Consider the following 14,932-nt stretch of genomic DNA (forward strand, 5'->3'; position numbering starts at 1 on the left):
TATGTCAGTTACTGCTAAGAATCTTTCATGTGTTTACTAATTTAATCCTTATAACTCTCTGATGTAGCTACTATTTTTCATCCCTATTTTATTGTTGAGAAAGTTGCGATTTAGAGAAGGGGCTTTTCTGACATAGAACAGTTAGTCAGTGTCCGTTCTGATTCCATCTGTCTCCATCCATTTATCCATCGAGTTATTCATCAATTATTTATTAAGCATCTGCTATGTGATAAGTATTATTTATTCTAGTGCTGAGCATTCATTGGGGAACAAAACAGACAAAAAGCTCTTCCGTCATATAACTTACATTCCAGTGGGCAAAGACAAAATAAATAAAAGTATGCAATTGAGCATATATTCGAGTATAGTGGTAAGAGTGATACAGTGATAAAGTAAACTACTTTGTTTCAGAAAACAGAAAAAAGTAAAGCAGGGAAGGGAATTTTGTGTGTGTGTGTTTATAATGTAGATATTGTAGCCAGAAAGGGCCTCATCAGGAAGGGGATAAAAAAAAACCCTGAAATTGGTAAGGGAGGCATCCCACATGTGAGAAGTGTGATCCAGGTAAAGGAAATAGTGTGTGTGTAAAGCATAGGACAGGAATGTGCTTGGTGTGTTGCAGGAACTACAGGGAGGTCAGTGTTGCTGGCACAGAATAAAGTGGAGAGTAAGTATTAGGAAGTGAGGTCAGTGAGATAACATGGGGCAAAATTATATAGCGATTTATGGGCTATTATAAGAGAAATAGGGTTTTGAGCAGAAGGGAGATACGGGATCTGATTTATATTTTAATGGCATCATTCTGTCTACTGTGTTGTAAACAGACTGAAGGGGACCAAGGGTGAAATCAAGGAGACTGATTGCAGAAGCAGTTGGCAGAATTCTAGGCAAGACATAATGGTGGCTTAGTCCATGATGGCACCAGTAAAGGTTGTGAGATGTGGTTGGATTTACTGGATTGTTTTGGCAGTGAGGGTGAGAGAATGCAAACAGTCAGGGGTGATTTCAAGGCTTTTTGCCAGAGCAACTAGAAGAGTGAGGTTTACTGAGATGGAGGAAGACCGTGGGAGGAGCAGGTTTTGAGGAAGAAGGTAGGGATTCATTTTGAACATATTTGAGGTGCTTATCACATACCCAGGTGGAGAAATATATGAGTTTGAAGTTTAGGGGAGAGGTTGGGGCTAGAATCATACATTTGGGAGGTGTCCATTTGTTTATGGAATAATAAGCTCCAAATCTGGATGAGATTGAGAGAATAGTATAGGTAGAAAAGAGAAGATGTCCAAGATTAGAGCCTAGCTCTAGCTCAGGTCTTAAAGGCTCAATTTTTTTTTTTTTTTTAATGTTTATTTCTTGGAGAGAGAGAATGAGTGGGGGAAGGGCAGAGAGAGAGGGAGACAGAATCTGAAGCAGGCTCCAGGCTCAGGCTGACAGCACAGAGCCTGACATGGGGCTCGAACCCACAAACTGCGAGATCATGACCCGAGCTGAAGTTGGACACTCAACCAGATGAGCCACCCAGGTGCCCCAAGGCTCAAATTCTTGATAATAGCTATCCAATATTGCTGTCTCTAGTATTATTAATAGATACTCATTAAAATCCTATAACATGGAGGCTGCCCCTCAGGAAGCTTTTGGATGATACGAAGAAATAAAATATAGGACATATATTTGAAAGGCTTAAATTACAGTAAAAGGATAATATATAATTACATGTCACAATGAGTGGAAAGGACTGTAAATTTACCTATTCTGCAGATGAAGAGATTACTTGGCATGGAAATGATTGACGAAGGTCTGTTGGAGGAAATGAGAATTGAACTAAATCTCAAATAATGAGGAACAGATTGGGGGGCACAGATTGGGAGGTCCCCAAGACTACTCTGAAGTTCAGTAATTTAGAAGGAGGACTCACAGAATTTAGAAAGCTTCTATATTCACAGTTGCTGTTTGTTACAGCAAAAGAAACATTAAAATTAACATCAGGAAGAGGCACATAAGTCAGGGTCTAGGAGAGTTTTAAGTGGGGGCTCCCCATTGTCCTTTCCCAGTGGTCATATAGACACCCCTTAACTTCTCCCAGCAATGATGTGTGGCAGTAGTCATGGAATATTGCTGGCCAGGGAAGCTCACTTAAGCTGTGGTGTCCAGGGTTTTTCCTAGGGTTTGGTCACATACACATGACACACTGCTGTGAGTTGTTTACCCTTAATCTATGGACTCTCCAGAGCTGATATGATGTGGCCCCAAGGTCCCCATCCACTGTAAGTCACATTGTAAATCACATTGCTAGCTTAAGATTATTTGGCATTGCCCAAGACCCTCAAGTAAACAAAGACAACTATCAGGACATCCCAGAGATTTACCTCCCAGGAGCTGGGGACAAGGGCCAAACCTTTCTTTGGGTAAGGTTAATTTTTTCTGCATGGTGGTTGGCTGGGAGGGTGGTGCCCTCTATGTGGAGAAAGCATGAGCTGAGATACAGTAGGAATGTGTACACCATGTTTAGAGAACATCGTGGTGACTGCAATATGGCCTTGTACTTGAGAATATGAACTCTGGAGACATAGTGCCAGGATTTATATCCCAGCTGCCCTTTGCTAGCTGTGGAATTTATGGCAGTTATATAATCTATAACATCAGTAAAGCAAGGGTAGTAACAACACCTTCTTTATAGGCTTGTTGTGAGGAATTACTGTACAAAGTACTTAGAGTATGTCCTGACATAGTAAATGCTGTAGAAATCAGGAGTTTGTTCATCATTAATGATGAAATTCATCATCATGTCCTTAATCATTTACTCAGTGATTCTTTTTTGAGCACTAGTATGTTAAAGACTCATGTTCTGAGCCTCAGACCTTGAGTTCTAGATACCTAGGCAGTTTCCAGGTATCTACAGGGTTTGTGACTGATTTAATATTAACATGTTCAAAAAGAAATTAAATAATTTTTCGCACAAATGATTTTTACTATTGGCAGTACTATTAACTCAGTTTTGTTTTAAGATTATCAGCTGTTGCAGGGCGCCTGAATGGCTCAGTAGTTGAAGCGTTTGACTTCGGCTCAGGCTATGATATCACAGTTTGTGAGTTTAGCCCCACATCAGGCTCTCTGCTGTCAGCACAGAGCTCACTTCAGATCCTCTGTCCCCCATCTCTCTCTGCCCCTCACCTACTCCGGCTCTCTTTCTCTCTCTCATAAATAAGTAAACATTAAAAAAAAAGATTATCAGCTGTTGCTATGAAGTTAAAACTTGTATTTAACTGGCAGTCAGTCAAATAACTTAATTTGGAGAGAAGTGCTGAACCATAGTTACATTAAGTGGAATTCATTGTGATACTTCTGCATCTGTTCTGTGGCTTCAGCTGTTACTTGAAGGCATGCTATGTCATCTGGCCTGTGGTATCCATGATAGAAATGATATCTTTCTAAAGAAGGGCTTTATCATAATACGCTGCCGCTTGAGGGCTTGCACTTGTAGAATTGCATTCCCTTCTCCTGTGCCATGTTTTGTTTTGTTTTTAAATCAGTCCTGATTATCCTTTTTTTCCTTCTCTTTGGACCATGAAAAGCTTCAGGGTAGTGACTTTGGGAGCAGGACTTTGTGAAGAGACCTTTACATGGGAGAAGTAATTTACATGTAAGAGATAGGAAGGTATTTTTTAGGTATGTTATAGGCTTACTTTAAACATTTAACTTATGCTCCAAAGTAACTGTAATGTAATATTGCTACTATAGCAAATTATTATTAATAGCTTTAATTGTATGTTTAAAAGTCATATTCATGGGGTGCCTGGGTGGCTCAGCTGGTTAAGCGTCTTGACTTTTGATCTTGACTCAGTTGTCAAGATCTCACAGTTTGAGAGTTCAAGCCCCACGTTGGGACTTGAACGTGAGACAGTCTCACAGTTCATGAGTTCAAGGCCCATGTTGGGCTCTGTGTTGACAGCACGGAGCCTGCTTGGGATTTTTTCTCTCCCTATCTCTGCCTTCCCCCCTCTCAAAATAAATAAATGAGTAAAACTTTAAAAATGTTAAAAAAAAAAAAAGTCATGTTCACAGGCTTAAATCTGGATATCAGAATTAAGCAATTCTTGAAATGTATGAATATCACCTTAATATACTGATTACAAAGCAAAAAACCAAAATATATTAGCTGTTTCAAAGAATGGGCTAATAAAGAATAAATTTTGGTGAACTGGGAAGTTAATGTTAGCTTTCTTTTTGTATACATTTAGGTCTGTTTATGATGACCAACCAAATGCACACAAGAAGTTTATGGAAAAGTTAGATGCTTGTATCCGTAATCATGACAAGGAAATTGAAAAGATGTGTAATTTTCATCATCAGGGTTTTGTAGATGCTATTACAGAACTCCTTAAAGTAAGGACTGATGCAGAAAAACTGAAGGTAAGAAATGTTTTAAAATTCTCTTAACCTTTGGGGTGCCTGGGTGGCTCAGTTGGTTAAGCATCCGACTCTTGGTTTCAGCTTAGGCATGATGAGTCCCACATGGGGCTCCATGCTGCCAGTGTGGAGCCTGAGTGGTATTCTCTGTCTTCCCTTTCTCTTGCTCCTTCCCTGCTTGTGCGCCCGCGTTCTCTCCTAAAATAAATAAATAAACTTAAAATAAAAGAAACTTATTTAAAAAAAATTCTCTTTACCTTTGCTGTCATTAAATTACTGAAGTATTAGTTTGTAGTGCATATGTACAAATAATTATTAAATGTACTATTTTCAAGAAGTGAGTTAGTGTGTATATTTGGGAATGCTCTTTATGCTCTATTAACATAGTTGTCATGCTAATGACAGGAGTAATCTCTTTTTTGTAAAGCAAGTAATGCATTGACTTAACAGGATTTCTTTCCATGCAGGGAAATGAACGAAAAGAATTCATACAGTGAAAGACCTCATTTGCAGTTTTAGAATTTTAAAAAGACAATTAGTACAATGATGATAAAAACTATCCTCTAAAAACCTTTAAAAACTTACTATAAGTGATTATGTTCTCAAAATTATTTAATAATATTGAAACTTAGTTTAATAGCAAAGCATAATTTTCTTAAAGAAAGTTGGTGTGCATTTTCTGCCACAGAGCAAAAACGTTATTTATTAAATGAGACCTGGATTTGTTTAGCCAGAATTCAAAATATTTAGTTCTAAGAATTGTGCTATTTATCTTTCTTTACATTTGGAGAATTTAGCAGATAAAATGACCCTGGTTCACCAAAGGTTATGATTAAAAAACCATTATATAAAGGATATTCAGATAACAAGAGACCAAATACAGCATCAATGAGGTCACTGAGCATCTTTGTTCAGAAATTAATGAGATTTTTAATAAACTAGAATGTGCTTCCTTACGATGATGACCTAATGAGTCACTTAATATGTGGGAAAATTTGAAGTTGAGCTTTGTCTGCACCTGCAGCATTAAAATGTTGCTGTGGATTGAGATTTCCGTGTTTGATGTTAATCAACCACCCAGTGTTTGCATTCAGCAAAGTATGAATGTTTAATTACCATAAAATGCAATCACCATTTCCTACAGACAATGAATGGCACATAGACCTCATTGAAGTTATCAAAAAGGGACCAGTGGTCAATTGGGTCAGTGATTTGAATTGTTTGACAGACTTAGAGAAGCAAGTAAAGTTCAAAAATCTAGATTAAATTTGAGAAGTTTGCCACAGAATCTGTTAAAAAGAACTGTCATAAGTAATTGAAGTTAACAAAAGCCCTTTTCAATCAAAAGTTCAAGTTCAAGCTGTAGAGTTAATTTGAATTTGCATTTCTTTGTTCTAAGTTTCTCATGAAGCATGATCTAATTACAAGGGTGAGCAGTTATATCAGGGAAGTTTTATGCATATTTGTCTAACTAAGGTGAAATTATTTTTAAGGTACAAGTTACTGATACCAACCGAAAATTTCAAGATGCTGGAAAGGAGGTGAGAATATGATATATTTCTTGTATGCTCAATTTGTGGATGCAGTTTAACTGTTTGCTTAAAAATATGAACATTTCTTCTTTTCTAAGGTGATAGTCCAGACTGAAGATATTATTCGATGTAGAATTCAGCAGAGGAATATTACAACAGTAGTAGAAAAATTGCAGTTATGTCTTCCAGGTGAGTTAAACTTGTCTACAGTGTAATGCTTGGCTTGGTAAAATTATAATCTAAGGATAGTGTTTGGTCATTATTCATTATGGGAATTACAGATTATTTGGTGATTGCCCCCAAAAGCTCATGGTTATCTTCCTTGCCCATTTTAGCCCTTGAATTTTCATGGTCTTCTTATCTTATAAAGTCCCTGTTTGATGATCTGTCACATCAGGTTCCTAGAAAAACCTGCACCTCTCCCTCTCCCATTTCCTCCCGCCTAGTTTGTCCTTTGTCCCTCACCCCCCTCCCACTGCTTTTTTGTTTTTCCTCAGAATACTTTCCCATGGAGGAGAGTGTCTTTTCATTACGTTTCCTTGCCTTTTCCTAATTTGCCTCATTTTTTATAACTAGTTTTCCATTGTTTTCTGTTTGTCATTTAAGCAGGTTGGTGTTGCTTTGCTCACAGTCTCATTTTGCTGATAAAATAAGCAAACATCCAAAAGTGCTAGGTCTTCTCACTTCTTTGGTCTTGCCTTTACTCCTATGTTTTGGAAAGACTGACTTTTTAGGTTTCTGAGTTTTTGATCTCTGTTACAGCTCAGATATTACTGGGACATCAAATAAATTCTGAAGAAACTAACCAGTATTTTCTTTCCCCTGATGTATCCTGTTCAGACAAAAGGAAGCATGTGTATGTCCTCTTTTCTTCATATAGTAAACTGAATCCATCTTAGTGTCCCATCTTCTAAACTTATTTTTTTTTAGGAAAGAACCTGAACCTTTATCCTGGAGAATAGAATGAGATGCTTTGTGTGATATTTATATAATATAAAATTACCTTTGAACACAAATTATATGTTAAAACTGTCAGATTTTATTTTATTAAACAATTTTTTTAATGTCTATTTTTGAGAGAGAGAGAGAAAGTGTGAGTGGGGGAGGGGCAGAGAGACAGGGAGACACAGAATCTGAAACAGGCTCCAGGCTCTGAGCTGTCAGCACAGAGCCCGATGTGGGGCTTGAACTCAAGAACCGCGGGATCATGACCTGAGCCAAAGTCGGATGCTTAACCGACTGAACCACACAGGCACCCAAAAACTGTCAGATCTTATTAGCTAAAAAACATTGTTTTCTGACTTTGTGAGATTAACTTTTCTTTTTTTTTTAGAATCACTGAAATTCTACTCAGTTTAATCTTGGATGCTTGCACACTAACTTTGAGTAAATAAAATGTCTGCTTATTATGTTCAGTTTCAGGATTGAGAATGTACTTCCTTCTAGTAATGTTTAATAATATGTCTTTGCCACCATCAGATACAGTGAAGTAGCCATGAAGACAGTCTCTAAGTTTGATTGCTTTGTCCCTAAATGGTAATAAGCCTAAAAATTTGGGTACTGATAGAATGAGAAAGCTGAATTGGGCTTATTCCCCTATGCAGCTATTTGGAATAGAAAAATAAAGGGAAGTAGACATTAGACTTTTGTTACTGCTACTGTTTTTGCTTTCAAGGCTGGGCAGGTGATCTGAGTTTATGTAAACATTGTGTTCCTAATAGCCACATTGAGAACTACCTCCTTTCCTCTATTAGCCTTTTATCTAATTATCCAGTCGTAAATACTTTTTTGTGTCAGCCATTATGGTAGATATTGGAAGTATAAATTTGAAAATGAGACATTCCCAGCCCTGAAGAGTCCTACAGTCTAATGTGAATAAAGACAAATAAGCTATTAATTATTGTACAATTGCTTAACTCCTCCTTGGATTAGGAGTATGAGAGGGTATAAGAAGTCATAGGGTAAACAATGTATTTTCCTGGTACATTAGTTTTACTTGATTATTTTTGAGGAGAGTATTATTTTTATATGGAAATAATATAAGATAGATAAGAAAGTTGCAGGAGTTGTTGAGGTAAAACAGGAGACTTCAAAGAAAGTTTATACTTGTAGCAGCAGTTTTAGGCTTTTTCCCAGGTTATGTGTTCACTGTAATGCTTTGGTTGGAAAATATGAGAAATACTTGCTTGCAATATAGGGGCTGTGATAGAGATACACATAGGGACCACAGGGTTGAGGTGGTTCACTGTTGCCACCATCGCAGTATTACGGATTTCAGATAAATGAACAATGTCTTCTATGAACTTGAAGACCCCTGGGAAGTAGCCAAAATAGAAAATCTGGGAAAAAAGTATTCTGTCTTTCTGGTCTGTGAAAATGTGAGCTGGCTTGATGAGTCAATAATAACTTACTCACTTTATACTTTGAAATTCTAAGGATAAATGGTAATCTGCATAGTTGCATTAAAACCTTTTTTGGTGGCAAAGCTGAATGCTTCTTGCTGAAGCTTATAACAACTTTTATTGACTAATTGCATTTCTGAGTCCATAATAGAAATGGTAAAACAAAGTTGCTTTGTTATGTTTATTTATGATTTTATTATAATTCACTCTCTGCTGTACACTTTTGAGGGTTTTTTTCTATGTCAATTTGGTGTAAAATTTTGCTTAGTGAGCTATAACACGCTTGTGTTTGGTATATGAATATTATTTGAGATATTGAATCAAAATTAATCTCAATCAGCTTTGTTTCCTGAGTAACTAAAGTCCAAACTTCTAATTCCACCGCAGAGAAGATATATAAGTTTCTGAATATGATAATTATCAGTTGGTTAAAGCCTCAGTTATAGGTGTCTGCATATGGAAGTATTCCAAATTCCAGATAATGTGTATAAATAATGTAATGTTCAATATACATAGACATTAAAATGTCTTTTATTTATTTGAAGTATAACATTTTATTTGAAAATATAAGCCTGAATTAAAGTACAGAGAAAAGTGATGAATTTATAATAGGTTCTTCCCTTTAATTTTTTCATCTCAACTTTTTTTTATTTTGAAAGCTAAAATAAGTTATTTTTTAATGCAGTGCTGGAAATGTACAGTAAGCTAAAAGAACAGATGAGTGCAAAACGGTGAGTTGTTTCTTTCTTATTTTTCATAGGAATCTTCTTTTTCTATTAAAGAAAGCATGGATAAACTTAGTATAAATTATAGTGAGTCATGTGAAGTTTTGCTCTCTACCTTTATTCTTTTTCATGCAATTTGCCTGTCAGGATCATTTAATAAAACAATTCTTAGCCACTGATTTGTGGATCCTTGTCCTTTATAAGTGAAATCAAAGATTGATAATATTGATGAAGGACAAACAGACAACTGAACAGGAGTGAAAAAATATTGATTAGCTTCTGTGTTAACATTGCATACAATCAAAAGCTAAGTGTGTTGTGGGATCACAATGGAAGCAGTGTAGTAGTTATATTTTGACAGTGTAGGCCAGTCATGTTCTGTATTATAACAAAAAATGAATACGTGACATATGAAAATAATTTGCAGTACTTTATTGATTACCATAGAATCATTAGATGTAATAATGTTTAAAATGTTTTAAAGATGAGCAATTTTAAAGTAACAGAAAAATCAGAATAAATGAGAATATTCCACATTTAGAATAGGGAAGTAGTGATTTCCTCTTAGTTTATTAATAACTGCTTAATTATCACAGTACATTATATACAAATCTGTACTTAAAGATCTGTGGATATCCTGCTTTATAGTACTAAACATTGAATTTTATTGGCCTTTACCAATTGATACTAATTAGTAGAATTATTTTTTTCATTCTTAATACGTGAACCGTAAATTATCCTGAAAGTCTTTTGTTTTATATATATAATGAATATATTTTCTTTTTCTATCTGAGTTGTATGTCTTCACATTTTAAAGATCCAGGTAATAGTTCTGTGTATTTGTTGCAGAAAAACAGATATCATCTTCCCTACTTCCATTCATCATTCCTCCTTGCTAGGGGCAAAACCTTTGACCTCTTTTAAGGGATTATTTTGATATTTACATTTATGCCTTTAAATAACTAACTTCTATTGTTTCTTCACTGTTTTCCAATTTAGGGCATTATATATTTTTTCAATAACATAATCTAATATTAAACAATTTTTTTTAATGTTTAGTTATTTTTGAGAGAGAGAGGGCTAGAGACAGAGCACGAGCAGGGGAGGGGCAGAGAGAGAGGGAGACACAGAATCTGAAGCAGGCTCCAGGCTGTGAGCTGTCAGCACAGAGCCCGATGCGGGGCTCGAACTCACGAGCTGTGAGATCATGACCTGAGTTAAAGTAGGGCACTTAACCAACTGAGCCACCCAGGCACCCCCATAATCTAATATTTATATTCAGTTCCCCCACTCCCCCCCCCCCCCCCCCAGATATCTTATATTTTCTTTCCTTTCCTGAAACATTGGTTGGTATGTACTTTTTTGTCCCTTTAACCTGCAACAGTCTTCCTACTTTGTTTTTCCCGAAAGGGTCCAGGTTAGTTGTCTTGTAGACCAAGCCATTTTGGATTTGTTTATTTTCTCACGACTGGATTCAGATGAAATATTTTTGGTATGAGTATGACATAAATGATATTGTGTACCTCTTACTCTATGAGATCAGAAGGCGTATACTGTTAGATTGTCTCTAGGTTATGCTAAATTGGATCATTTGGTTAAGAGGATGACTACAGATCACTTGAAAGGTATCTTTTCTCTTTGCATTTACTAAGTAATCTGTGGGGTGATATTTTGAGTCCTATTTCCTTAACAACCTTTCACCCACTAGTTTTAGGATTCTTGCTTTAATCAGTTATTATATTGGGATTACAAAATGGTGATGTTTTATAATTCTGTCATTCCAAAATGGTGATTTTTTAAAATAATTTTATCATTCTTTTGACATTTATTAGCTATTTTTCTTAATATAAAGAAGCTTTTCTTTTTTTTAGCTCTTCCTTTTTATTTCCCTTTACTTTTTTTTTCCTTTTTCTGATTATCACTATGGACTCATGGATTTTTTTAAAAAAATAAATGTATTGAGACACCTGGGTGGTTCAGTTGGTTGAGCGTCTGACTTCGGCTCAGGTCACAATCTCGGAGTTTGGGAGTTCGAGTCCTGTATCGGGCTCACTGCTGTCAGTGCACAGCCCACTTTGGATCCTCTGTCCCCCTCTCTCTCTGCCCCTCCCCTGCTCATGCTTGCTTGCTCTCTCTGTCTCTCAAACATAAGTAAACCTTAAAAAAGAAAATAAATAGTTATAATCTTTTCTTTTTTTTATGTTCAAATTTGTCCCATATTTGGCTAGGGGAACCCCTCAGGCCAATTTCTGTGTCCTCATTTGTCTTTGAATACTTTCTTGTTTATCACACATGTTCCAAGCTCACATTTTCCTTTTCTTGCCCTAGACCTAGAATAGCCATTTTCCAAGATACCCTAGTTCCTTGTTTTTTTCCTAATGTTTATTTATTTTTGAGAGAGAGACAGAGTATGAGTGGGGGAGGGGCAGAGAGAGACGGGAGACACAGAATTCGAAGCAGGCTGAGCTGTCAGTACAGAGCCCAACTTGGGGCTTGAACCCACGAACCGTGAGATCATGACCTGAGCCGAAGTTGGATGCTTAACCGACTCAGCCACCCAGGTGCCCCTAAGGTACCCTAGTTCCTTTTAGTAAAGAAATGTATTTAGAAACAGATCTGCTTGCTAGGTGGGCTTATTACCCCCCCCTCCCCCAGACACACACCTCTCATGCCCTCTAGCTTCCAGGGTTGCCGTTGAAAAGTTTGAAGCCATTCTGATTTCTTTAGTTTGTGATCTGTTTTTTTTTCTCTTTTAGAATAATCTTCTCGGGGTGCCTGGGTGGCTTGGTCTGTTGGGCAGCCAACTACAGCTCAGGTCATGATCTCGCGGTCTGTGAGTTCGAGCCCCGCGTCGGGCTCTGTGCTGACAGCTCAGAGCCTGGAGCCTGCTTCTGATTCTGTGACTCCCTCTCTCTCTGCCCCTTTTCTGCTTGCTCTCTGTCTCTCTCTCAAAAGTAATAAACATTAAAAAAAATAGAATAATCTTCTCTTCTGTGGTCTGCAGTTTCCTGATGATGTGCTTTGATGTGGGTCTGTTTACTTCCATTGTGCTGGATACTTGGTGAACCTGTCTGGAATTTAACCTGGAAACTGTTCTTTGATCTGATAATGTCTTTAAGTTCTAGGACATTTTCTTGAATTATTTTTGCCTGTTTTCTTTTTTTAAATTTTTTTGAATGTTTATTCATTTTGAGATAGAGAGGTACAGTGCAAGTGGGGGAGGGGCAGAGAGAGAGGGAGACACAGAATCCAAAGCAGGCTCCAGGTTCTGAACTGTCAGCACAAAACCTGATGTGGGGCTTGAACCCACAAACTGTGACATCATGACCCGAGCTGAAGTTGGACACTTAACCCACTGAGCCACCCGGGCACCCCTGTCTTTCTGTTTTCTTGATTCTAGAACAGATAGTGATGTTTAGTCTTCTAGATTGGCCCTCTTATTTTCTTTACTCTTCTTTAACAATTTTTTTTGACTCTCTACTCAGTTTCTAGGATATTTCTTCATTTTTATTTCCTAAAAAATAATGCTGATTTTATTTCATTTCTGCTCTCTGATTTTTAATTTCTAAGAACTGTGTTTTGATCTCCAAATATTTCTTTGTACTCTTTCTTTCTTTCTTTCTTTCTTTCTTTCTTTCTTTCTTTCTTTCTTTCTTTCATAACCTGTTATTGATTCATTGCTAACAGTATTTTGTCTTACCTCTGAGATTTTAGATCTATTATTTATATCTCTCCTTGCATATAGTCTGTTTCCACAGAGTACCTCCACCACCCCCCCCCCCCCCCCCGCATTTTTGTTTTGTTTATTTTTTTCTTTAATCTCTGACTTTGTTGGTAGAGGTGTTTCTCAGATCTGGTAATTCCTTGGTTGACTGCTCATATTTAAATACAGTGGACATAGCTGATTGGAAGCTTTGGTATGTGGGTGGGACTTGTTGATTGTGAATTTCACTGTGAGATTACCTAGCTGGGCTGTTTAGTTGGTGAGCCTTTGATGTTAATATCTGGAGTTATTTCTTCTGGGGCCCCTCAGATTCCCTAGAGGAGACTTTTCCTGTCTCTTGTCTGGAGGGTAAAGATCTGACTGCCAGCATTCTGGGATCTGAGGTGATGAAGAGGGCATTTGGTATATATAAACTCTGTTAATCCTCTTGTTTTCATATCAGTACTACTGCCCTCAGCCTTGGGTGGTCTTCCCCTGTTCAGAGATTATCTATTTTAGTCTCTTTAGTATTTTGCCAAAATGCAGAAAGGTGACTCAGATGACTAAGTGGAGTTTGCTTCTTAAGCACATTTTCAACCAATATTCCTTACTTCAGCTCTCCTTTCACTCCCTCTTCCCTCAGTAGTGGAATTCCTATAAATTATTGACATTTTTGGAGATTCTAGAGAATATTCTTGGCTTCTCAACTAGTGACTTAGAATTTAGTTTTCTAAGATATGCTGAGTTTTTTTTTTTTTTTTTTTTTTAACCACATGTCCATCAGCTTTCAACATTCTAAAATTTTGTTCTCTCTTCTCCTTTTCTTTTTATCTGTGTGGGCTTATGCTTTTTTAAAAAATCTCTTCATGTTAGTTTATTGGAATTTCAAGAAGGAGTCAAGGTAAAAAGCATGTATTCAGGCTGCCATTGCACTAGATACCTAGGACCCCACTTCTGGTGCCTTGCCATATTTTTGTCAAGATAAATATCCATATGGAGTAATAAAGGGCGTGAGCAGATGTTATTCCTGGTGATCATTAGAGGTTGCAAATTAGTGACCTGCAGAATCAAACTGGCCCACAGATATATTTGGTTTGATTTGCAAAATGTAAAAAAAAAATGTTTTTTGTTAGTTACTATCACTTCACATTCTTTAAGAGATGTCTGGATTTGTGTTCTGATGACTCCCAAAGCTTGAATCCTGAGCTTGGTTTTGACATCTCTGATTCTTGTTGAGTCTTTTCACATGGATATTCCACTATCTCCAGTTCAACATGTCTTCAACAGGTTTAAAATCTTTGCATATTTTGAGGGTTGGTCCCTTTTCTGTCACGTGTTGTAAAATATTTACTCTGTGGTGCAGTTTTTTATTTTTTTAAGTTTTTTGTTTAGTGGTTTTTTTAGACCCAGATACACAAATCATAAGTCTGTAGCTCCATGAATTTTTTTTATATACATTTTTTTAAGTTTATTTATTTATTTTTAAGAGAGAGAGAGAGAGTGTGAATGGGGCAGGGGCAGAGATAGAGGGGGCGACAGAGGATCCAAAGCAGGCTCTGTGCTGACAGCAGAGAGCCCAATGTGGGTATCAAACTCATGAACTGCGAGATCATGAGCTGAGCTGAAGGCTGATGTTTAACTGACTGAGCCACACAGGTGCCCCTGTAGCCCCATGAATTTTTAAAAAGCAAATACACCTTTATTTATAACCACCAAGATCAAGATTTGAACATTATTTCTACCCCAAAAGCTTTTCTCATACTCTATTCCAGTCATTACCCCAAACAAGATTTAGAACACTTCCATCACCCTTTTATGCCCCATTCTAATCGGTTCTTCCTCCCTCCTCCAGAGGTAACTTCTTTCTGATTTCTGTCACCAATGGTTAGTTTAACATTTTCTCAGAAGTGATATAAATAGAATCATAGAATATATATTTTTTCTTGTCTAGTACTTTTCACTCCAAATGTTTTGAGATTCATCCGTATTATTGCATATACCAATTGTTTGTTTCTTTTCATTGCTGAGTAGTATTCAGTTCTAAGAATTTGTTTACCCATTTACCGGTTGGTGGGTATTTGGGTTGTTTTTAGTTCGGAGGTGTTATGAATAAGACTATTATAAAATTAGTGTACAAGTCTTTGTAGGCAGATGTTTATATTT

General features: G+C 36.8%; 1 protein-coding gene across 8 annotated transcripts in view; it reads left to right on the forward strand.

The window, feature by feature from the left end:
- Positions 1-14,932, forward strand: part of EXOC6 (exocyst complex component 6) — a 299,891-nt gene that overhangs the window by 119,961 nt on the left and 164,998 nt on the right. For 7 of the 8 annotated variants that reach the window (XR_006209204.1, XM_042960757.1, XM_042960755.1 and 4 more), the window contains 4 exons: positions 4,239-4,410; positions 5,901-5,948; positions 6,038-6,128; positions 9,027-9,072. Coding sequence is in view for 7 of the 8 variants with exons in the window: in XM_042960757.1 (XP_042816691.1) it covers positions 4,239-4,410; positions 5,901-5,948; positions 6,038-6,128; positions 9,027-9,072 (357 nt within the window). In the remaining variant the exon portion in view is untranslated. Of the gene's footprint in view, positions 1-3,225; positions 3,667-4,238; positions 4,411-5,900; positions 5,949-6,037; positions 6,129-9,026; positions 9,073-14,932 lie in introns of those variants that run through there. The other variant, XM_042960759.1, reaches the window with a different exon arrangement.

This window comes from Panthera tigris, chromosome D2 (assembly GCF_018350195.1).
Source record: "Panthera tigris isolate Pti1 chromosome D2, P.tigris_Pti1_mat1.1, whole genome shotgun sequence".
NCBI classification, from domain to species: domain Eukaryota; kingdom Metazoa; phylum Chordata; class Mammalia; order Carnivora; family Felidae; genus Panthera; species Panthera tigris.